The 21,883-nt window shown below is 38.0% G+C and overlaps 8 protein-coding genes across 17 annotated transcripts; 3 read left to right on the plus strand and 5 right to left on the minus strand.

Moving 5' to 3' along the window:
* Positions 1-48: 48 nt before the first annotated feature.
* On the minus strand, positions 49-1,964 carry LOC105704171 (60S ribosomal protein L7a). The gene is made up of 6 exons (XM_012433176.2): positions 1,835-1,964; positions 1,393-1,507; positions 1,159-1,308; positions 861-1,081; positions 500-622; positions 49-305 (listed from the first exon to the last, which is right to left on the minus strand). The coding sequence occupies exons 1-6, from the start codon at positions 1,847-1,849 to the stop codon at positions 123-125; spliced, it is 807 nt and encodes a 268-aa protein (XP_012288599.1). The 5' UTR covers positions 1,850-1,964; the 3' UTR covers positions 49-122.
* Positions 1,965-2,153: 189 nt separating this feature from the next.
* LOC105704199 lies at positions 2,154-7,447 on the minus strand. Of its 2 annotated transcripts, XM_012433237.2 has the most exons (8): positions 6,694-7,447; positions 6,465-6,569; positions 5,582-6,313; positions 5,341-5,498; positions 5,104-5,262; positions 4,778-5,041; positions 2,823-4,670; positions 2,154-2,710 (listed from the first exon to the last, which is right to left on the minus strand). In XM_012433237.2, the coding sequence occupies exons 3-8, from the start codon at positions 6,297-6,299 to the stop codon at positions 2,369-2,371; spliced, it is 3,489 nt and encodes a 1,162-aa protein (XP_012288660.1). In that variant the 5' UTR covers positions 6,300-6,313; positions 6,465-6,569; positions 6,694-7,447; the 3' UTR covers positions 2,154-2,368. The 2 variants fall into 2 exon arrangements, with proteins under 2 accessions (XP_012288660.1, XP_012288661.1); XM_012433238.2 differs by lacking the exon at positions 6,465-6,569.
* A 605-nt stretch (positions 7,448-8,052) lies between these two features.
* Positions 8,053-8,701, minus strand: LOC105703973 (tRNA (adenine(58)-N(1))-methyltransferase non-catalytic subunit TRM6). Its single transcript, XM_012432798.1, has 2 exons — positions 8,197-8,701; positions 8,053-8,078 (listed from the first exon to the last, which is right to left on the minus strand). The coding sequence occupies exons 1-2, from the start codon at positions 8,699-8,701 to the stop codon at positions 8,053-8,055; spliced, it is 531 nt and encodes a 176-aa protein (XP_012288221.1).
* Positions 8,702-9,575: 874 nt separating this feature from the next.
* Positions 9,576-10,952, plus strand: LOC105704000 (exosome complex component MTR3). The gene is made up of 4 exons (XM_012432826.2): positions 9,576-9,833; positions 9,944-10,197; positions 10,284-10,430; positions 10,503-10,952. The coding sequence occupies exons 1-4, from the start codon at positions 9,683-9,685 to the stop codon at positions 10,809-10,811; spliced, it is 861 nt and encodes a 286-aa protein (XP_012288249.1). The 5' UTR covers positions 9,576-9,682; the 3' UTR covers positions 10,812-10,952.
* On the minus strand, positions 10,819-11,549 carry LOC105704001 (probable splicing factor 3B subunit 5). The gene is made up of 2 exons (XM_012432828.2): positions 11,384-11,549; positions 10,819-11,289 (listed from the first exon to the last, which is right to left on the minus strand). Exon 2 carries the CDS (start codon positions 11,286-11,288, stop codon positions 11,031-11,033), a length of 258 nt encoding a protein of 85 aa, XP_012288251.1. The 5' UTR covers position 11,289; positions 11,384-11,549; the 3' UTR covers positions 10,819-11,030.
* Positions 11,550-11,875: 326 nt separating this feature from the next.
* Positions 11,876-15,847, plus strand: LOC105704269 (protein obstructor-E). Of its 9 annotated transcripts, none has more exons than XM_023432406.1 (7): positions 11,942-12,053; positions 12,133-12,424; positions 12,515-13,181; positions 14,276-14,545; positions 14,754-14,948; positions 15,319-15,520; positions 15,594-15,847. In XM_023432406.1, the coding sequence occupies exons 3-7, from the start codon at positions 13,127-13,129 to the stop codon at positions 15,640-15,642; spliced, it is 771 nt and encodes a 256-aa protein (XP_023288174.1). In that variant the 5' UTR covers positions 11,942-12,053; positions 12,133-12,424; positions 12,515-13,126; the 3' UTR covers positions 15,643-15,847. The 9 variants fall into 9 exon arrangements, with proteins under 9 accessions (XP_012288765.1, XP_012288771.1, XP_023288174.1 ...); XM_012433343.1 differs by having other exon boundaries at positions 12,133-12,418; XM_012433345.1 differs by having other exon boundaries at positions 12,133-12,407.
* A 484-nt stretch (positions 15,848-16,331) lies between these two features.
* LOC105704222 (1-acyl-sn-glycerol-3-phosphate acyltransferase beta) lies at positions 16,332-18,724 on the plus strand. The gene is made up of 5 exons (XM_012433272.2): positions 16,332-16,682; positions 17,001-17,131; positions 17,268-17,449; positions 17,532-17,706; positions 17,970-18,724. Exons 1-5 carry the CDS (start codon positions 16,495-16,497, stop codon positions 18,146-18,148), a joined length of 855 nt encoding a protein of 284 aa, XP_012288695.1. The 5' UTR covers positions 16,332-16,494; the 3' UTR covers positions 18,149-18,724.
* LOC105704221 (lanC-like protein 3 homolog) lies at positions 18,245-21,379 on the minus strand. The gene is made up of 2 exons (XM_012433271.2): positions 20,354-21,379; positions 18,245-20,109 (listed from the first exon to the last, which is right to left on the minus strand). Exons 1-2 carry the CDS (start codon positions 21,059-21,061, stop codon positions 19,564-19,566), a joined length of 1,254 nt encoding a protein of 417 aa, XP_012288694.1. The 5' UTR covers positions 21,062-21,379; the 3' UTR covers positions 18,245-19,563.
* Between the last annotated feature and the right edge of the window lie 504 nt (positions 21,380-21,883).

Consider the following 21,883-nt stretch of genomic DNA (forward strand, 5'->3'; position numbering starts at 1 on the left):
TCCATGTGATTTTCAGTAATTTTTTCTTAAAGACATTAAAGGACAAAATATAAAAGTTAAGTTGGTGTCGTTTATTAAACGGCCATGTGCATTTACAATACGTGATCTTGTTAACAGTTATTTCAGCCTTGCTTCTGAGCAAGTTCCTTAGCTTTGGCCTTCTCCAGCTTAGCTATTCTAGCCGCAGACTTACTACCAAGAAGACCACCTCCCCAGTGACGCCTAATCTCATCATGACGGTCATTGAAGTTCGTCTTAATGGCTTCAATAACTTTCGTGAAATTGGCTCTATCTCCAGAGTCAACCTAGAAAAAAAGAGAAACAACATTACAAAAACGTCCATTTTTGTTTAACAATTTTAAATATAACGGGTGCAGTCAGTTAGACACTGATTCATATCATAGAATTCATTGGATTGGCTCATATATTACATCATTTCAAACTAGATCGAAGAATATTCACAATTTCCATTCTGTAATTATAATATGATATAGAATACCTGGGTAAGAGCAACTGTTGTACAGGTCTTGCGTCTCACAAGCCTTCCCAATCGTGCCTTGCCTTTCACGATGCAGTATGGTACTCCCATCTTACGACACAGAGCTGGCAAGAAAAGAACCACCTGTTCAAAAATGTTAAAATTAGTTATCTCCTTAAATAAATTTTTACTAAAGAGCTAATGAATAGGTATTACTCAGAGTCAATTCTCATCCTATGGACAAGAAAGTCTAACTTTCTATTCCTCAGGTGAAGAAATTCTAGCATCATTGTAATTATTTCTAAAATATTCAAATTACACTACATTTCTAAGATAAATGAGGAATTCAGACTAAATAAAGTATTTTCAATATTTAACAAACCTCGATGGGATCGACGTCGTGTGCAATAACAACCAGTTGGGCCTTTTTCTGCTCAACGAGGGTAGTCACGGTGTTAGTTCCGCTGCGTATAACATTTGGCCTCTTAGTAGGCACATCTTCCTTCTTCGCTACTTTTTCTTCAGCTCTAGCCTTCAACCTCATTTTTTTGGCTATTGCCGTTTCTGGACGGTACTTTTCCAGAATTTTGAAGAGCTGTGTTGCTGCAATATTAACGTGGAAATTAAAAATATATATTCAGATGAATATCAATCACACAAGCTTCTTTATTTATACGTACCAGTTTGTTTGTCTAATGTCTGTGTAAATTGGTTGATTGGTGGTGGAACCTTCAGTCTTTTCTGCAATACAGCCCTTTGACGCTGAATGCGGATATACTTAGGCCATTTAACAAATCGGCTAAGGTCACGAGCAGGTTGAATGTCCTGGCCTAAAATCAGAATGATGTGCTTATTACAAAAGTGAACACATCCAATCTATTGAATTCTTAATACCAACAATAAATTAACCTCACCAATGCCGAAGTTACGGGTACGCTTCTCAAAAAGGGGATTTGTCTGCTTCTTTGGCTCAACTTTCTTGACCGCCAAAGGAGCAGCTGCTACTTTCTTTCCCACCTTCTTCTTCGGCTAGAATAGAATATAAGAAAAATTCGAACTCTTTACTGTTAAAATATACCTATAATATAGTACTCGACGAAAATGTAAAACAGTACCATATGTACTTTCAAAATAACCTCAAAATATAAATCGCCATTACGCGAGGTTACTCTCTAATGAATTAAACAGAATTTCAATAATAAATTGCAACTAATAAATCGAAAAACTAACAAGTTTAAAAAAATATATATTATTGATACGACAGCGAAACATGCCGACAGTTAACCTTCCTTATTTATGTTAAAACGGTACAATTTATATAAATATACAGTTTTTCAAGTAGCAAAAAAACATTACCTTCTTTTGTACCATTTTATCAGCTGAAAGTTACACGGATTCCTTAGTAATTAATGGAATCTCGAACAGTAAACTTCCGTAACGCGTTCGCCAAGCACGGCCTCTAACGCGCAAAGAGGAAGCCATCTTGGTCGGCCATCTTTGCTTTATGACAAGGCGCCATTTACAAATTGAAAAATCCAATATGAACCAACCCGACGGGTAGAAATTCATGACATCCGTGGAATTAATTCAATCGAAATTATTAGACTTTTTACATGTTTTAGTTTTTTTTTTTTTTTATAAGGACTCGAAGTAAATATGGTTATGTCGACAGCAATACTAAGAATGAATTTTCTTTTTATTTCTTTCCGTACAAAATTATACTCCATGGGCATGTAAAGAACTGTGTGATATTACAATATTGGACGGAGATGATAGACGTATTAAAACATCGCTGATTGTGTGTACTGCAACACGGAACGCGAATAACTGTGATAGACATTATTATACGAAAATTACTTATGCTTAATTATATATTTTACAATTCTTCAGTTAAATAGTAGAAAACGTCAAAGGATCGTCCTCGTCTAATCGATCTAAGATGTCCATGTCAGCTTCTCGGTGTTTTTGTTTATGCGTTCTTAGTGATCCTGGTTGCGCAAATGTTCTTTGGCAAATGTCGCAGGCGTAAGGTTTTTCCCCCGAATGTATTCGCTCATGTCGAATTATGTGACTCTGATGGTGAAATCCCTTTCCGCAGGCTCGACATACATACGGTCTCTCGTTAGTATGCGTACGGCTGTGAGTTTTAAGATCGAACTTTTTGAAGAAACATTTGCCACAATGTGAACACACATGGTTTCGTTGCTTCAAATGGTCTCGCTTTACGTGTTCCTTAACGGGATGCATAATAGAATAATTAGAATGCGATAGAAAGTTAACAGTCTTATATCATCAACATGGATTTAAAGGGAAAAAGCAATTATTGATAATATAAGACACTTACATTTACTTGAGATAGAGTAGAATAAACCTTCGGGCAAATTTCACAAACAAACTTCTGTGGTCCATCGGGTCGATGATACATAGCAATATGTTTATTCAGGGTTGATTTCCAAGCAAATTGAATTCCACATTCTTTGCAGTGAAATTTTTGTTGATCTGTGAAGTGAGTGCCTATATGCTGTTTAAAGTTGTATCTAGTGGAAAATGATTTTGTGCATACAGTACACTGAAACTTTTTCACGGGTACTCCTGCATTTGGGACAGACGACTGCTCTTTTGCTTCCATTAAATCATTCGTCAAAGAGTCTACACCCAAACTGACCGAAGCAATCTCTTTTCTTTTTGGACTTCCTTCATTAGTTGGCATAATCGAATGTAAAGTTGTAATCGTATCAAGTTCCGGACTGCTTCCCAAACAATTTGCCGTGTCTGATTTTCGTCCACTTTGTTCTCTTGAAATATTTGTAGACTGATTCGCAAGCTTATCGGATTGGAATTCCATATTGTGGGTTTTATGCAAGTCCGAAGAGTCCCGAATCAATTCAAAAAATTGTTCCCCTTCTTCGTTTTGCACAAGGCGAACCATTGGTGCTTCTCCATCCGAATGTTTTTCTGTGCCAATCTCTCCAACATTTTCAGCATTATCCACGAACTCGAAAATTTTTTCCGCACTACCGTCAAAAGGAGCTTTTACAAAGTCTTCGAAATTGGATTTTTTATAATTTAAATTTAAAAAATGATCACCGTCACTTGTAGTCGAAACAACAAAATCTTGCATGTCAGAAGAAGTAATTTTATCGTCTAATTGAGCAAATTCTTGTAGTTCACCATCTTTGGTCTCCAGAGAATTATCTTTGACAAGGTCCAGAAATTGGTCATTGGTTACACAGTGAGAATTTCCATGATGACTCATTTTGTCTTCCATATCTTTTGAATGCTCGGCATCTTTTAAGCTATGGTCACTTTGTGTTCTATCTAGTATATTATTAATAACAAGTTCGTAAAATTGCTGTCCTGTATCAGTTTGTACTAAACGTAATGTTGGTTCAGAATTACTCGCAATGGTACTTCCATCACCAACCAAATCATCTAGTTCCTTGTGTACTTTTTCAGTCTCTGATGTATGATCTTTTTGAAATGCAGCTTCTAACAGTCGATTAGTATTTGTATCAGTTTGCAAATATCGAGAATCACTCTGAAAATCTTTAAAATCATGTTGCATGTAAGGAACGGTTTCACTTTCTTGGAGTTCTAAATCTTGCAAACTGCAGTGCTTTAAATGATCGGGATCACAAATCTCAACATAAAACTGTTCACCATTTATGTTCAACATTTTATTACATTGATCTAGTCGTTCATGCCTTATGTCACCAGTTGCCAGTTTTAACTGTGATCCATCGTATGGAAGCATCTCCAAATTTGGTTCACTGGAATGTACATTCAATGATTCAGAGTGTGACATTACTGAACACGAGTCCTCCAGATTACTTATTCGGTTTTTTTGGAACTTTTTGGCACTAAAACCTGAAGTAAGTTCATCTATTACATTATTATCTCCAGTCATTACTTCAAATACATCTTGTTCTGAGGCTTGTACGTAAATAAAATTGTTTCCATCTGCTGTGTCATTTTTCTTTAAAGATAATACTCCATGAATTTTTGAAGACTTTAGTTTTAAATCACCAGGCTCGCTCTCTTCAGATTCGTAAGTATTTAGTATATCTGAAATATTTAGTCCAATATCTCGATCTGGACCCATGTTTCCTATTTTCCCAGCAATCTCCAAAAAGTGTTCGCTTAAAATATGGCCTGAAGTATCTTCGCCATGCTCCAAACTGATGTTTGCAAGCTAATTTAATACACAGAATTAGATTTTTAAAATTATGTTGAATATAGTCATACATATAGCAATATTATATTTTAAATAAAACAATGTTCTTTTTTTTTTTTAGTTACCTGTTCAGATGTCATATAAACAACCGCTTCTATAGATTGAGCACGTTTTGCATCTTTGCTTTTTATAAAGTTATTGTGGTCCATATTGTCAGTTACATTATTTACATGCATCGTGGAATTCTGATTGCAATGCACAATTTCTTGTGCATTGTTGTTTATTTTTTCTATATTATTAAACAAGTCCGTGCCATCCTTTTCCAAAAATGGTGCATTCTCATACTCTTGGCAACAGTGATCCTTAATTTCCTCTAATTTTGAAAATTTCTACGCAAGTTAAGAGTACTTAATAACAACATAAAATAATAGCGATATTCAATGAAATATACCTTTCTGCAGCTCTTACACTCTAACTTGTGTATATTTTCTAAGTGATGTTTTTCATGTTGCCGAAGAAGAAGTACAAACTGGAAGCTCTCTCCACAAATTTTACAGTAGTGATGGCGTTTCATAACTTTTTGTCCACCAGTATTTGCACTTTCGCCAGACTGTATTTCAATAATTAAGAATGATAAAAGTGTATCTATACTAACAAAAAGTAGAAATGTTAATCATAGTATATTTACCCCCTTCAAATTATCATTTAATTCAGCCCTTCCTTCATTTGGACTTCCCGATCTTTCAGTATGATGATTTGAACGATTGTGAGTCCTTTTATGTCTCGCAAGTGAACTGATCTGTGTAAATCTTTTACCACAAATTGTACAAGGATATGGTTTTATACCTACATGAATATTTCAATTAGCATCATTCAATATCATGTTGTATATCTGTAGGTTTTCAAGTATGTGAAAAAAGTCATGGTACCTGCATGAATTCTGCAATGTCTAATAAGATTTGACACATGATTGAATTTTCTTCCACAAATTTCACACATACAGAGATTTGTACCTAGATGAATATTCAAATGTGTGCGCAAATCCGTTCTACGAAAAAAACCCTTCCCACAAATCTGACACACTTGTGATTTTTCCCCCAAGTGCACGCTACGTTGATGATAATCAAGTTGAGAAGCTCGATCAAATACTAAGCCGCACTGTTCACATTTGAAAGGCCTCACAACTGTATGACATAAGTTCTCATGAATTCTAAGTCGAGACTGAGACTCAAATCTGTTATTAGATTCAGGACATAAAGTGCAATGCCAAAGAACTTCTCCTGTATGGATTCGTAAATGCCCATAAAATTGTTTCTCGCTAGGAAAACAGTCACCACAAACGGAACAAACAAAATTATTAGACTTCTCCATTACTGGAGAAACTTGGGTGACATCTGTACATGTTTTACGTAGGACACCAGATCCTTTAAATATCTCTTCCATTTCCAAATTGTTTTCAACATTATATACCGAATTTGTATTCCGCCAGTATTCAGCATGTTGTAATAATATATCATTTGTGTCTCCTTTAAAATATATATCCGTTGAATCAAGGGAATTATAATTCCCATCACTGAGACTAAATTTTTTCTCAGTAGATATTCTGACATCGTCCAAAGTTTCCTGATCCATCTCGAGTAAAATCATTAATTTCTTACCAGCTGCAATAATGAAAAATCACAAGTATTAAAAACAACTCCATAATGAAATATACAAAACGTTCTACATAAAAAAGATATTCAATTAGTCGATTGAAACAATACTCATTGGTAGCTAGGACTAAACAATTTTCTAAGATTAATAAATACTCACTAAAGCGGTAAAATTATGTAAACAATAAATGCTGAGAAAGTGGGTCACTATTTCAATCAATAAAAATATTCCGTCCATATATGTTACTGTCTTCAACCAGAAGCACTAGAAAATGTATCATAAATACCACGTCATGTTAGTTCACTGCCATCGCATGACGTTTAGCAACGTTTTATTATTCTATTCATTACAAAATAATGCTTGACATTAGGATATCTGCCAGTCTAACCTCAAAAGTGATGCCACCATCGTCACGAATCTTGTCAAGATGAATGCTTAGTTAAATTAGGCATTTCTACAAACACTTTATATCAGGCTGTGTGATCGACATAAACTGACAATCAATTCTTTGTAATTCGATGTTAAATATTACATTGTTCCCGTCAGAACAAAAGGGTTGCAAAAAACTTACGTCATCGAGGCAGAACAACTTCCTAAGATGGAGAGCTCAGCCATCTCTATCGAACGTTCAAAAGATCTCTTACAAAAGTTTGCTCTATCGGTAAATCGTTATCCAATAATAATTTCTATTATAATTATCGGCAAAATCTTCATAAATATGACATTTAATTACAAAAATGTGGATTGCTAATGTGAAGTGAATGTTTTTTTTCCGCATACCATATTATTTAAACTGAAACGAGATCGAATTTAATTACCGACTAAATACAATATATTCCTTTATTAGCTAGCTCCTGTAAATATACAAGAGCATGAGTTTATGGATAAAGTTATCTCATTGATAACTGTCTAGTTTTTGTTGTGATGGCGTTAGAAGTGCGAACGTCACATTATACATTCTACAATATGGAGCTTAAACTATTCATTTGGATTATTTAATAGCAACCTATTGAAGCCCGCTTAAATATAATGTGATAAAAATGAAATGATATCACTAGATGTTAATTAGAATACATGAATTATTTAAAAGCGGTTCTAGTCTTATGGTGTAAAAGTATATTTTTACAAAATTTAAAAATTCATTCAACTAGATAACCAGCTAATAGATAACCACCACTATCGCTCATTGAAATATCAGGATGCGTCCTGTCAGGCAATATTTGATACGAACGTAAAAAATTCGAAAACAGCCTTAAGTTTATAATGTCACGTCTTTCTTTAAGCACAACATATGCTTCTTCTAAAGGTTCTCTATATGCATGATAAATAACAAATGGTCGAGAATAACCAAGAAAAGGTAATAGTCCTTTTACAATATTTACAGGATGTTCTTTTGCTACAATTATTAATCCGTGAGCTTTAGAACATTTCAATAGATTCACTACATTTTCTGTTTCAATCATCCATCTTGGTCTTTTTACAGGCACAGCGTTGGGCAAATCATCTTGCTTTCTCTTGTTATTAGTTCTTATTTCTTTTGTACCTCCACATTCCAAAGGACACTTGGCAACATCCCGTTCTGTGAGATCTTGAAGTTTTTCAGAAATGGGTATACAGAGATCATCGTTTAAAGTTGTAGGGATATTTTGTGAATCGTTCTCCTCAAGACAAGATTCTGCATCTAGAATCTGCTCGATTATATTGATAGAATTCTCTATTGTATGTTGTTCTTTTTTTACAGAATCATTTAAGGAATCTGTTTGGTAATACATTCTAATGAGGGAATAAATATTCACAGCCAGAAGCCTATCGAGTTGTTCCTTCGGAAAGTTCATGGCATTCGTCAGAGTAGTCTGAGGGAAATTTCCAGGATGCAGATGTACTAACGTACCTGTAGTTTTAGCACCTATTCTGTTTAACATGCCAGCTGCCACTAGACCTGATGATCCACTATCATATAAAAGATATAATCCCTCTGACTTAACATCGCTGTATGAAAACAGCAGAGCTAATGTATCCATCCGCAAACCACATATCTTCCCATGATCTTGTTGAAAGTATATCTCTTGCAGAGCTCTAACCGTTGGCTTGTGAATCACCAAATACTGGCTATATTTGCGTTCTTTTTTCTTTAGGTATTTCTCCTGGGAATATTCTGTTTTATTTGCAAAAGTTTTACTGTTTTCTATGAGGGTACCAACTATTTCCTTGCCCGACTTTCCAGCTTCACGCAGCTCCAAAATCTCGTCCTTCGATAACTTTTGCGAAGTCCCATCATCAAAGATACATCTGTTGTCAATTCCACTTATGGAGGAATTCTTCAAGTCTTGCAGCGACTCCACTCTGTCAGATACCTCCAAGGAATAATTTCTAGGGCCAGTCTTTAATGGTACCATTTTAAATGTACTCCAAAACGGCTTACGGATAATCGCTCCCATCTCCACTTTATCCTTTCCCAACGTAAGAGTCCCATTTTCCGAGACTTTATATAATTTTCTAAAACTCTGTTTCTGCACGATAACGTGCGTACCAATTGCAATTAAGTCTTCGTATAACTCCGGAGTTTCGCCCGTCATAATTATCAGTCTTGTCTCATAATCCTAATAATCACTCTTTATATTTCGATATTTGAGTGTTATACCAGATACCGCAAGGTAAAAGAGGTTATAAACATACAAGACATAAGAGGTTAGGGCACTGAAAATACAGCCATGATCAATCAAAAACAGAGATGAGTTGGGAGATTGTTAACAGGCAGGGTCGCGCGATCGCGTCCAGAGTGAGTTGCGCCGCAACTGAGATGTAATAGATGGCAAGTACGTTAGCCGCCCACACCAACCACCAGACGACAGCACAGGACGCGATCGCGCGACGTAAAAAGTATAATTTTCATATGTAATATTCCAATATTATTCGTCATATTTTAACACTCATCGCGCGACGAAGCGAATGGAAGGTTTTGATTGGCTACAGAAAAGGTACAACGGAAATTCCTTCTCTGCGATGTTTCTCTATAGCTAATCGGAACCTCTCATTCGCTCTGCAGTAAAAATTTAAATTCTCATAAGTTTTTGATAAAAAAAGCTATGAAGAAATGACCGACAAGTGCCCGGGAATTTCTTATCATTCCTGACGTAACTTACCGCGTTTAGAACTCTAGTAACAGATTAGCATTTAGTACGACAGTTGTGTATTTAGTACTTAAATGTCCGTAAATGCGCTGGCATCGGATTGAAGTAATTATGTGGTAGGAATCGCAGCTATATTAATCTTTATATTCCGCATGTCATGTAGGAAAATACGAAACACGTGTTTGTTATCCTACATGTATTGCATATATTTTTCAAAATAAAATAGTACACCGCGCGGTTTATAAAATGCCTATTGATCAGAAAAGAATAAATGGTCCTGAAGTAACTATTCCTTATGAGATTTTATATGATAGTAACATTAATAAAGTTGAAACGAATGATAAAGTCTTAGAAAATCGAGAGGATGGTCGCACGTTGAATGAACATCGGAAGATGTGTAAGGTTACATACACTTAGATTGATAGAATGATTAAATGACAAAATTGTAAGTGATTTATCTGTAAGATGTGTAAACATAACCGGCCTTGTTTCTCCACTAAATTTTAGTTGTGAAAACTGGAATCGTCAGTCAAGCCAAAGGTTCTGCGTACATTGAAATGGGGAAAACAAAAGTTGTCTGTTCTGTATTCGATCCTAGAGAAATTCCGAACAAAACCGAATATAGCGTTCAAGGTGAATTATTCTGTGAGTTTAAATTTGCCCCGTTCTCCTGCAGTAAAAGAAGGATACATCAACAAGATGCGGAAGAAAAGGAGTACAGTTTAATAATGCAACGTGCTTTAGAGCCTGCAGTTTGTCGAGTATAGACATTATTTATATTTATTGTTTCATTGAAGAATGCTCCAATCGTTAAAATACGTTGACAAAAAATACATTTCCATTGCAGCATGAATTCCCAAACTTCCAAATAGATATATACGCTCTTGTATTAGACAATGATGGATCATCTTTAAGTGCCGCAATTATGGCTGCAAGTTTAGCGCTAGCAAATGCTAGCGTACCTATGTTTGGTTTAGTGACAGCAGCTACTGCAGTAAGCGATGTAAACTGTATTTTACATATTGTACCATGCATCATTGCATATTAAGATGAGACTTAATTTCAGGCGATCCAAGGAAGTACTATACTTCTGGATCCAACAGATAAAGAAGAAGCAATCTGTAGTATATCAAAAGTTATATCGGAAGAACCACAAAACCATGGAATTATAATGCAAGCTATTTTGCCGCAACATACACAAGTATCCGAATTCTTTGCAATTGGCAGTCTGGATCTAGATTGCATAAAGTCAGTTGTTGATACATTAACCGCAGCTAGCAAAGAAATCTGTCCAGTAATGCAGCAGTGCTTAGTTAAATCTGTTATCAAATGTATCAAGACAAAAGGACACGATGAGATGGAAGCAGTAAAATGATGCAAAACACTTTTTATTCATGTTTTATGAAGTTTTTATGTAAATGACATTAATCTATGATATATTTTTGTAAGAGAATCATAAGAGTACAGATGAACACTTAATAATGAATTAAAAGAGATGAATAATTGGTATTATAAATATGGTAATTTTCTTTTTAAAGTAAAAATAACTTTTATGCACATGTCATTAATAGTACGAAAATACGAAAACTAAAAGTTAATCTTCCGGTTTTTCAGGGGGTGGTCCACATGGCTGTAGCATTTTTTCCATCAGGTTAAACCGAACTCTTGCTTTTGCCTCGTTCTCGGCAATTGCAAAAAAGTTCAAAAGATCATAGTGTCCCATGTAAGAACTGCACGAATCTCTATGTTGGTTCATCAACCACTCGAACTTGGTTGTATCCGCATGCCCGGTACCAATGTATTTTGACTGTAAATGTTCCAACTGACTGTGTATGTTATACCGTTCTCCCATTCTACAGGCAAGAATATTAATAATTAATACAACTTAAACTATCCAAAGCATATAGCAGTCACAAAACTCAGCAATGAATTTCCTATAAATTTTACCTGAATAATGCGATGAATCTATTAATTCAGGGTTAAACTTTAAAACCAAGACAGTTGTTTAATTAATACAATTACTTGTAACTCACAGTGAAGAGTCACTCCACCATACAAAGGAATTTAAAATGCAACATTTCCAGACATTTCTAAACTGCTTTTGACCACGAACTATAAAACAGAATCGAAGGGTTACATATAGTGCCATCTTTGCAGGTACGTTTTGTGCTGCACCCTAACCAAACTTCCAAAATTAAACGAATGCGTTAATGGCGCCATCTAATACTATTTAAAAGATTGGGACTTGTTTTACCGACTGAAATCTGATACAAACCCTTGCCATCAAATGTGAGCGGTGTCACTAAGCGTAGGTAAGTTACCACCGTCAACTGTGACATTGTATTACCATCGCGAGTGCGTGAATGGCTAGCGGCGCTTGTTAGATGGCACCGCCATCACGAGTGCGCGAGCCCCCACCAGAAATGAGTTGCGACACCACTAAGGGGTAACAGGTGACAAGTACTTTAGCCGCTCGCGTCCACCACCGGGGGACAGCACAGGATGCGATCGCGCGACCCTGCCCGTGAGCAATCTTCCAACTCATCTCTGTTGTAAACTCTTGTCGAAATTCAACTGCAAAAAACTAAAAGAAAACGCAACCATTTCATGGATCACTGTAATATGAAATCTAAGTAGATGGTAATATTAAAAAAACCATTCGACGTTGTATCTGTAAAGGGAATATTTTTTTCTAGGCTCGTGAAGTCCTAGAAATTCACGATTTACAAGTTCAATAAGGGATTGCCGAACTAAGAGATGGAAGACAGATTGCCTCGGGCCTGGAGACTAGCCTTGACATTTAACACGCCGGTTTTTCCAGGCAACGTTAGTCCCCTGACGATTTGCCGATTCCGTCCACCACTTTCATCCTCGTAATGTCACAATACCTCGGTATCGTTCCTCTTGAAGCCATGGAACTTGGGAAAAGATCTCGAAGGCTAGATAGCTCGAGGGTGTAAAATGTTTACGCGTACGCGTAATGTCAGTGTATATGCCAATATCTACCAGACCACGTGTATCGACTCTTCTGGCACAACTTTCACCAGACAACGTAACGATACTTTTTTTTTTTCACAGAATTCATGCACTCCCGGATGACACTACAAGATTGCACAACGTTTAACAGAATTCGTCACCCAAGACACCGAGTAAACTAGAGAAATGCATGGCAATTATTGAACGTCCTTGCAGGAAATAATTTACCGTCTAAACGCAATAAATGCTTGTTAAATTGTTTCAATAATTGTATAAATCTCGCACAATACCACGAAGTATGAATGGACGTTGCATGTACTGTTACTCATTTTTTAAGAATAACTCAACGATCACGATACAGACAAGCAAATTGAATGTAAAATACAAATAATGTGGAATGTAAGAAGGGCCAGATGGGCCCTTTTTACACTTGTACATTGTATTATGCATGTCAGATTATAGGGAGTACCAGGGCGATCTCTTGTAATAATTTGTATCCGTATTTTTTCTCCGTCCATTACGTTCGACGAGTCACACTCCCCACTTTGTTTCTGTAACCTACAGACGAAAACGCTCTCACTCCGTGTAACCGAGATGATAAAAGCTTCGTAAAGCCGCCATGGAGATCGTAGTTCGCATTTTGGAACCGTCGAGAAAACCACTCGTGAAATAGCTGTTATATTCGATATTATTTAAGTGACTCGATATTCCAAAATGGCGCGAAGGCCGATCTTCAGCCTCTTGTTTGCACCGGTTCTTCTTGCAGTGTGTGAGTAGCTCGTTCATCCCTCTTCTGCATCATCTGTGAAAATGACCATTGTTTAATGGCGTGATAAATAATCCTAATTCCGAGTATTATTAATCAACAGGCGAAAACTTACTATATAAATAAACATATATATAGATTTAAATCGCGCTACTCGTCAACTATGGAAAACCTATTTTCGCATTTACAAGCCCAACAGGTCTTTTGTCCGTGCGTGTCCTGCGGTAATTAATTCGTCATAGAACGTGACATCTGATACTAGTGCCGAAAACGAGCACAAGCGACGTGTACAGCATTATAATCTCTTTGAATCACTTTTATACATAACCGAATCGTGCGCGACATATATAATTGGGCAAAACGGCCTTCATATCGTAGGTCGTATTCCAATAAGCACAGACACCCGTAATTGGGCTAATATATAAGTATTTGCAAGATACTTTATTACAATTACATAAGCGCATCGCACACCTGTCGGGAAGAGAACTCATTCTTTGGCAACTCGTCGCGAGGTTTGCGCAAGAGGATTACTAATATATATGTATACACCTTGGAGGTCAATCGAAGATGAGTGACTTTCCCCGAACGAAAGTGTAGTTTTACCAGCCTTTAACGCATACATCGACGGATATTTGTATGCGTCGATTCTCAATTGAATATTAAATGTCACTTGGTAGATAATAAGACACCCTCTAGCCAATTCTCCACCTTAAGGTGTTATGAAAGTGTCATATTTTTATACATACCACAAAGTTAGAGGTCCTAATGAAGGTCTTGAAACTCACGAAATTTCATTAGTACCAAAGAAATATTTTGTTAATTCACAGCATAATTATTTGACTAGAATAAACTCGAATGAATGGGATGCAACATTTTTCTTTTTTTTCTTCTAAATTATGACAATTTATTTGAGTCAAATAGTGATTCCTTGAATTAACAAAATATTTCTTTGGTTCGTTGAATTTTTATCTCAGGGTACGTTCGATGTAATTGCAAACATTTTCACTGGTGATGCAATTATGCCTGCTGTGAGGGGAAATTTATCAGTAATATTGTCCCTTGTTATAAGCGTAAATTTCTTCTTTTTTTTTGTCCAGGCACCGCTCAATTCTTCAAGACTCCGCAATTTTCGGCGTCCTTGAATCAAGTAGGACAAGGACCCACCCAAAGAGGTTCTTCTGCATCCTGTCCTGAGAAAAATGGGAGGTTTCCTGTACCATCTCAATGCGATGCTTATATAGAATGCATCGATGGCGTTCCCGAGCAAAAAGTCTGTCCAGAAGGATTGATGTTCAATCCCGAGGCTCGTTTCAATTATCCTTGCGGATATCCCATCGATATCAACTGCGAAGGCAGGCCCAATTTGCGTGAGTTTATTTTCACTCCACCTGAGTCATTGAGGTGTTACGAAAGCGTCATATACATGGAAACGTCAAAAAAAATATATATAAAACTTCTCCAAATTGAGTACACCGAATAATTAAAAACTTTAACACGTNTTCATAATACTTTAAAAGAAGAAAACGTGATAATAGACACGTAATGATCATGCAATTATTATCGTGCCCATTACAGAGCCTGCTCAGCCGACCGATAATTGCCCTCATCAGTATGGATATTTCAAAATGGGCGACCGACAAAACTGCGGACAATTTATAAATTGTGCAGATGGGGTGGGATACGTGTTTGACTGCCCTGAAGGACTCGCCTATAACGCGGAAACCTACAGGTGTGATTGGCCCGACCAGGTAGCAGATTGCGACGCTGAAGGTAAATATTTTATATATGGTAAAGGTAAATATTTTATGTATAGTGAAGGTAAATATTACATATAAGCCAAACACCACAAACTCACTAATTGACTCATCATCGTCCAGCCCAAACCATTGGGAATAAAAACGTGAAATTTGGGAGGTATGTTCCTTTTGTAACATAGGTGCTCCCTAAAGAAGGATTTTTCGAAATTCAGCCCCTAAGAGGGTGAAAAAGAGTAAAATGTGTTTTTATTAATTTCTACCGGCACATACTGCGAAGCGAAGCTGCGACGGGGCATGCTGGTTAATAATAAAAGGAAGAAATACAGTACCATTCACGATAAAAATGATTCTCCTATTAAATAAAATGGTCCTTTATTTTCTAGCCTTCCTGGGATTCAGTTGTCCTCCGGAAGATAACCAGGGCTTTTTCCTTCCTGGACAACTCCGATTCTACAGGAGCCAAGCAGATTGCCAGCGTTACTACGTCTGCATCGAAGGTAGACCACGTTTGCAGAATTGCGGCGAAGGAAATGCTTTCAACGAGCTGACCGGCTCTTGCGATGGAGCGGAAAATGTTACCGGATGGTGCGTATTTGACGCTTTTTATCATTTTAGTCCTTTATTGAATTATACGAAAATTCATCGACTTTGATTTCAGCGCGACTGGACTGGAACGCAGCAACACTAAACCGACGAGACTGTTTTAGAAAACATATTTATGCAATTACCAACAGGAGCCTTGCTTTGAAGAAGCTACCTATAAACCGTCATCAAAACGTAGGATATTCTTGTACCTTCAACAAGCATGTAAATAAAAAGGGGACGTCGCAGTCATCGAAGAAGAAACCCCATTACGAATCCTTGTTTAGATTTTAAGTCGTACCTGGAATGATTTTGTCAAATATATTACTTTTAAAACAGATTTACGGGTATTTATCTACAGCAAGCGCAATTCATTATCAAGGGAACCGTAAAATGAACACATCTAAATAATCGTATTTCGAGAACTGAGAACAAAATGTCATTGTACCGAAGAAATATTTCGTTAATTAAAAAAAAAATAATTATTTGACTCGAATAAACTCGAATGAATTTGACACAACGTTTCTTTGGAATTATCACAATTTATTTGAGTCAAATAATTATACTTTGAATAAAGAAAATATTTCAGTGGTTCAATGAATTTTTCTTCTCAATGAAGGAACGGGAAGAACACTATTAGACGCAATGAGAGTAGAAAAAAAAGCGCGTACAAAGGTCATAAGCTCGATCTGTATTAACTCATAGTCTTGTTATCATTGAGTAATATTATACCACTAAGAAATCGTCATTTCTACACATGATCTACATGCACATTTCAATGGTTACGAATGTACCACGTACAGAATCGATGCCTAATGTATACGTACACATACTACACCATTATTAGCAAAACAAGGTACAGTTCCTCATCATCCATGATCACATTGGATAGATATCAGTGATTTTGTAACACCCGTAACAGTACAGATACTCAAAGTGTCTACATATTTTAAGAAAAGTGCTGACTTTCAGTTCAGATGGAATTTTCATTCTGGTATATATTCCTAACAGTTCTCGGCTTATTGATTCTACTTGCCTATTTCGAAAGCAACGATCCTATCCGATTTCATGGAAAGTATTTCATCTTCTATGCATATGCTTGTGCGACAAGTCTTTTTCTCATCCCGTATTTCCTTCTTTCACCATGGAACCCTAGAAACTCAACGTGAGTAGTTAATAGTCCATAAATCAACATTTTTATTCTCAAATTAAATAGACTAAGTTACTTAAACGCAGTACAACATACACTGAGAAAAGAAATTCACTTATTTGAATAGTACCAAAGAAATATGTATTTAATTTAAGGAATGATTATTTGACTCGAATAAACTCAAGTAAATCGTCATAATTCCAAAGACACAATATTGCATCCAATTTATCCAAGTCTATTTGCGCCAAATAATTATTCTGTGAATTAACAAAATATTTCTCTGGTTCAATTAATTTGTTTTTTCTCAGTGTAACATTCGAATATCTTTGCTAGGCATGGATCTGTCATTTATCGACAAGTGACAAAATTATTGGGCATCAAGTGGGAAATCAGAGGCGGTGAATTATTGAAGAATGAAGGCAACATTATCGTGGCGAACCATCAAAATTCTCTTGACATCTTAGGTAAAGACAATTCTCGGTAACTAATGATCTGTTGACAAAAAATGATGATGAATGTACACGTAATAAATTATTACCGACTCATTGTCTCATTGTGAATTATAACCGTCATTGACAAGCGATGGCGTTCGGTTAACAGGTTTATTTAACATATGGTGGGCACTCGGCAAATGTACGGTAGTGTCTAAAAAAGAGCTTTTCTATGTCTGGCCATTTGGTTTGGCAGCATGGTTGGGAGGTGTCGTCTTCCTAAACAGGTCCAATCGTAAACAGTCTAGTCAGCATCTCAACCAAACCGGTAATCTTCTCATCAAGAAGGCTGTAAGCTTTCTCCTCTTGTTTTCGACGTCTGCAATAAAGCGCCTAACGGATCTATCTATTTACGATTTCTTTGTTCCCACAGACAAAGTTGATCATCTTCCCCGAAGGAACACGTAACAAGAACAGTCTGTCGGGGGGCTTGCTTCCCTTTAAATTCGGGGCATTTAAACTTGCCATTGAAAACCAGGTACCGATACTTCCAATAGTGTATTCGCCCTATTACTTCGTCAACGAGAAGAACCACTTCTTTGGTCGAGGTAAAATACTTCAGCTTCATCAAAATTAAACGCAAATCAAATCTCCAACATATCTCAGTCGTTCCTAAAATCAAATAATTAAAAAATATTTAGTTTCGCCTTTAAACCCTGAAAGAAAGAAGAGAGTAAATTCACCTCAAATCGAGTTGAATTTAGCGAACGCAATCAATGAGTTGAATCAACTTTCACCTACATTTTTGGAGGTGAATTTACTCTTTCTTTTCTCAGTATACCGTTTACATACGAAGAATTCCATTTTGCAGGTAAGGTGATCGTGCAGATATTAAAACCAATCTCGACGAAGGATTTAACGGTAGAAGATATACCGAAGCTAGCCGAAAAAACTCAGGAGATTATGCAAAAAGAATTTGAAGCCTTGTCGAGGGAAATGCTGTCAACATTGCCGAATAATTATCTCGGTCTGGCCGGTCGGTTGCGTTGAATATCAATGAAGTAGATATTTACTTTGCTCATTTACACCAAAAGTCTATATAATTACTAACCGGTCGCCTAGGGCAGCACTAAAATGCCTCAACAGTTTCGCAATTGTACCATTTATTGCCTTGAAAATAAACAAACGCTGAGTATCACCAAGGGCATAGCGAAAAAACGCAATCACAACAAAGTCGCATTAAGCATAAAGTATAAAATGACCAAGTCCACGAGCATTAAACCAAGAAATTCAAGGTTTCAGGTGAATCGACACGGACGGTCGAACGAAGTAAACCTTTCAGCGGAATTCCGTTAGTTACGTCACTAGTTACCTTTCAGAACCAAAATACGCAATAACTTAGAGACGCTCTCAAATCAGTCGACAAATGGTCAATCGCATTCAGACTTTATATATCGAATCATAGATGTAACCATTGGAAAGCATTCTTTAGAAAAGAAGCTTGCAAAATTAGTGGATGAATTTACTGCAACAATCAAAAAAATATTGTTGGAACTGTTCAAACGAACGAGCGATATACAATTTGTTGTCGCTAGAACTATGAATAAAATTTGTATATTATTTGTATCAATATAGCAAAATTATAGTGGTCCATTTTCAAGTTTGTTGCTGCAAGTTACATTTCTCGTTATGACTAAATTCTTTTTCTGCGTGTATGAGTATATCGGTATTTTTCCTGGAATATCGTATCCATCTCTCCTGCAACGCGGATGTTTTATCCTCCAGGAAGCCTTGATAAATATATTTAGTCGGCGTTCCAATGATCTTAATTTAATGAAGGAATGGACGATTCGTGCAGGCGACGCAGGCCTGGTAAAGCGTTTGTATAGGTTCAGGCTGAACGGTACCGACACAGAGAAACCGACTCGGTTCCGCGGTAAACGGTAAACCGGTTTCACCTGGCTGCTCGTTCCTAGCACGTATGCTGCTACCTGCGCCATGCTACCCTGATATCGCGGTCTAGGAGAAGGAGCTAGGAGATCGGTAGCAGGATCTGCTCCTCTGCTCGCTCTTCCTGCCTAAACGACCACGTAGGATCTGCTCAAGAACGAGCGCCAGACCAGTTCGTACCGATGCAAAAGACGTCATGTACCTGTAACCAATATCCATACTCAACATACAGGTGAAAAGGACACATACAGTTGGCGATAAGTTATACAAAAAAAAATGATCCAAGCCCATGTGATTAGAAATTCATCGCCTAGATTCACATACCCTCCTGCAACCACCTCCGAATAACACTGAAGCTTGACAAAAGGTGCTTGACTTTCATTCTGCTACATGAGACGCATTTAAAAGAGTATACTGTACGGACACCATGAAGGTGAGGATAGTTCTTTAAGAGTATAGATTTTATAAATATGCTTTACACTTAAAAATGTACTCGACATTGTTCAATAACTCAGCTAGGGAAAGACATCCATGAAAGGGAAAGCGGCCTTGTTGGGTTCCATCAGATCAGCAAGGAAACAAGCGGTTCCTGCCCATCCTTCGAAAAGGGAGTAAGGGGCGTCTGGAGTTCGAGCTTCTTTTCGGAATTCCTCTGAAGTCAGGAACTCTGCGAACTTGACGGCTCGTTGTAAGTACATGTTATCTGAAGTTAATCTGTAGAGAAGTAAAAAGACGTAGCCTCCGCCAGCTACGCCATGGCAAATTCCGGGTCCCTTTCGGAGCAGACCCTTCTTCCAGACTAATTCGCCGGCACGTAAGCATGTCTCCAGGTATCGGGAGTCATTCCATCGGAGGTAGGCAGCAGCCATCAAGTACACGATGCCTGGGGCTCCGTGACACCACTGAACGAGCTCGTCTTCTTCGTGGACTCTTCTGCCTCGACTCACCTTGTCCATCGAAGCGGGATAATTTCCTGATAAATTCTCGTGGCTCAACAAATAGTTCACCGATGCACGCACCGTGTTTTCCACCTCTCGGTCACTGTCCAGGAAATTCGGCACCTTTGATCAATAAGAAATACATTAAAGTCTCGTATACTAACAGAGAATCGTGTACTATTAGAGAATCTCCCTTGAAAAATAGATTCTTATATGAATTTCGCGCGCTATGATCAGTCGGTAAAGGTAGTTTCGTAGTGTAACTAAATTTGAATTTCGCGCGCTACGATACGTTCATAAAGGTAATTTTGCACTAGAGGCAGTTGCTAATTGGTTGGATGATAATTTAATATTTAAAGCCACGAACCTGTATCAACATGTGAAGAATCGAGGAGAGCCCGTGAGCCGCACCGAGATACTCCTTTCTGTAATACCAATACATTAAAGGACAAGGACATCCTTTGGTTCTTGAATAATCCTTTCCTGATCGTACGATCTGTCTAGCGATCTCGTGCATGATTTCCACGTGTATGATTTGATCTCCACCAAATTCTCGGTTCAGCCATAAAGCGCCGGCTAGGAATCCGGCGCGTCCGACGAAAAATTCATCCGAATCGTTTGGTTGGAAGCACATTGCAGTGTTCCGATATCGAGCAGCCAATAAGAACGCTCGATTCTCGTCGCCCGCCATCTTTGCCAGGACCGCTCCAACGGAAATAGAACCGCTATCGCCCAATAGGAACGCCTTGTCATAAGAGTCATCGTCCTGCTCAGCCAATGCCAATGGAACTCGCCAGTAATTTTTCGCAAGCTCGAAATACTGCGTCGCTTTTGACGAATCACCGATCGAGTTGAATCGCCTGCTCAGGTGGAGGAACGTGTACGCCAATCCGTTCGAACCGGTGTGGAGCCCTCCCTCCGGATTGGCCTTTTCCGGTGGCTCCGACTTTCTTATCTTCTCTACCACGTACTGCAAGATTTTAAATCCCAATGCCTTCGCCTGCGGCTCACCGATTGAACCCAGCTCCTTTCCATAGTAAATGTTCACGAAGTATCTTGACCTCCTTCGCGACATGTTGACACCGGTACTGGTCGCACTAATCGAATGTTCCCGATGTCTTTTCGAGAACGAACTGAGGTTATGTTGAGGCAGTACGCAGCCGACACTTGACTTGAAAAAGCGGTTCTGGATTTTAAACGCACGTGGAAGCCTTGTTGAACACTCGCGTCACCTCGAGTGCGGTTGATTTCAAGTTGATTTTGTTTTTCAATCGATGCAACTTGCCGAGAAGTCGGCCAGTTTCGGAGCTTCGGAATCGAGATATTTCGATATGTCGTTTCTTACGCGAGTCACTTCATGCAGAGATGAGTTGGGAGATTGCTCACGGGCAGGGTCGCGCGATCGCATCGTGTGCTGCCCTCTGCTTTTGTACGTGAGCTTTCACCGTTTTTTGCGCCCAAGGGCGGCGCAACAAATTTCTGACAGGGACTCACGCACTCGCGATGGCGGTGCCATCTACCAGTCGCCGCTGGCGGCTCACGTACTCGTGATGGTAATACCATGCAGCAGTTGACGGTGGTGGCTTACCTACGCTTACCGACACTGATCGCTTTTAATGGTAAGGGAAGAACACTCGTGGCGCCCTCTTTGACTGTACCCTTCACTTACCTCATTTATTTCATCCGCAAATGATACAGGCAAAATTACAAAGTGGGTGCTCGAGAGTTGAGTTACACTGTAGATACNGTAAGCCACCACCGTCAACTGCTGCATGGTATTACCATCACGAGTACGTGAGCCGCCAGCGGCGACTGGTAGATGGCACCGCCATCGCGAGTGCGTGAGTCCCTGTCAGAAATTTGTTGCGCCGCCCTTGGGCGCAAAAAACGGTGAAAG

Source organism: Orussus abietinus, unplaced genomic scaffold (genome assembly GCF_000612105.2).
Source record: "Orussus abietinus isolate OABI.00-Male unplaced genomic scaffold, Oabi_2.0 scaffold7, whole genome shotgun sequence".
Classification (NCBI taxonomy): Eukaryota; Metazoa; Arthropoda; class Insecta; order Hymenoptera; family Orussidae; genus Orussus; species Orussus abietinus.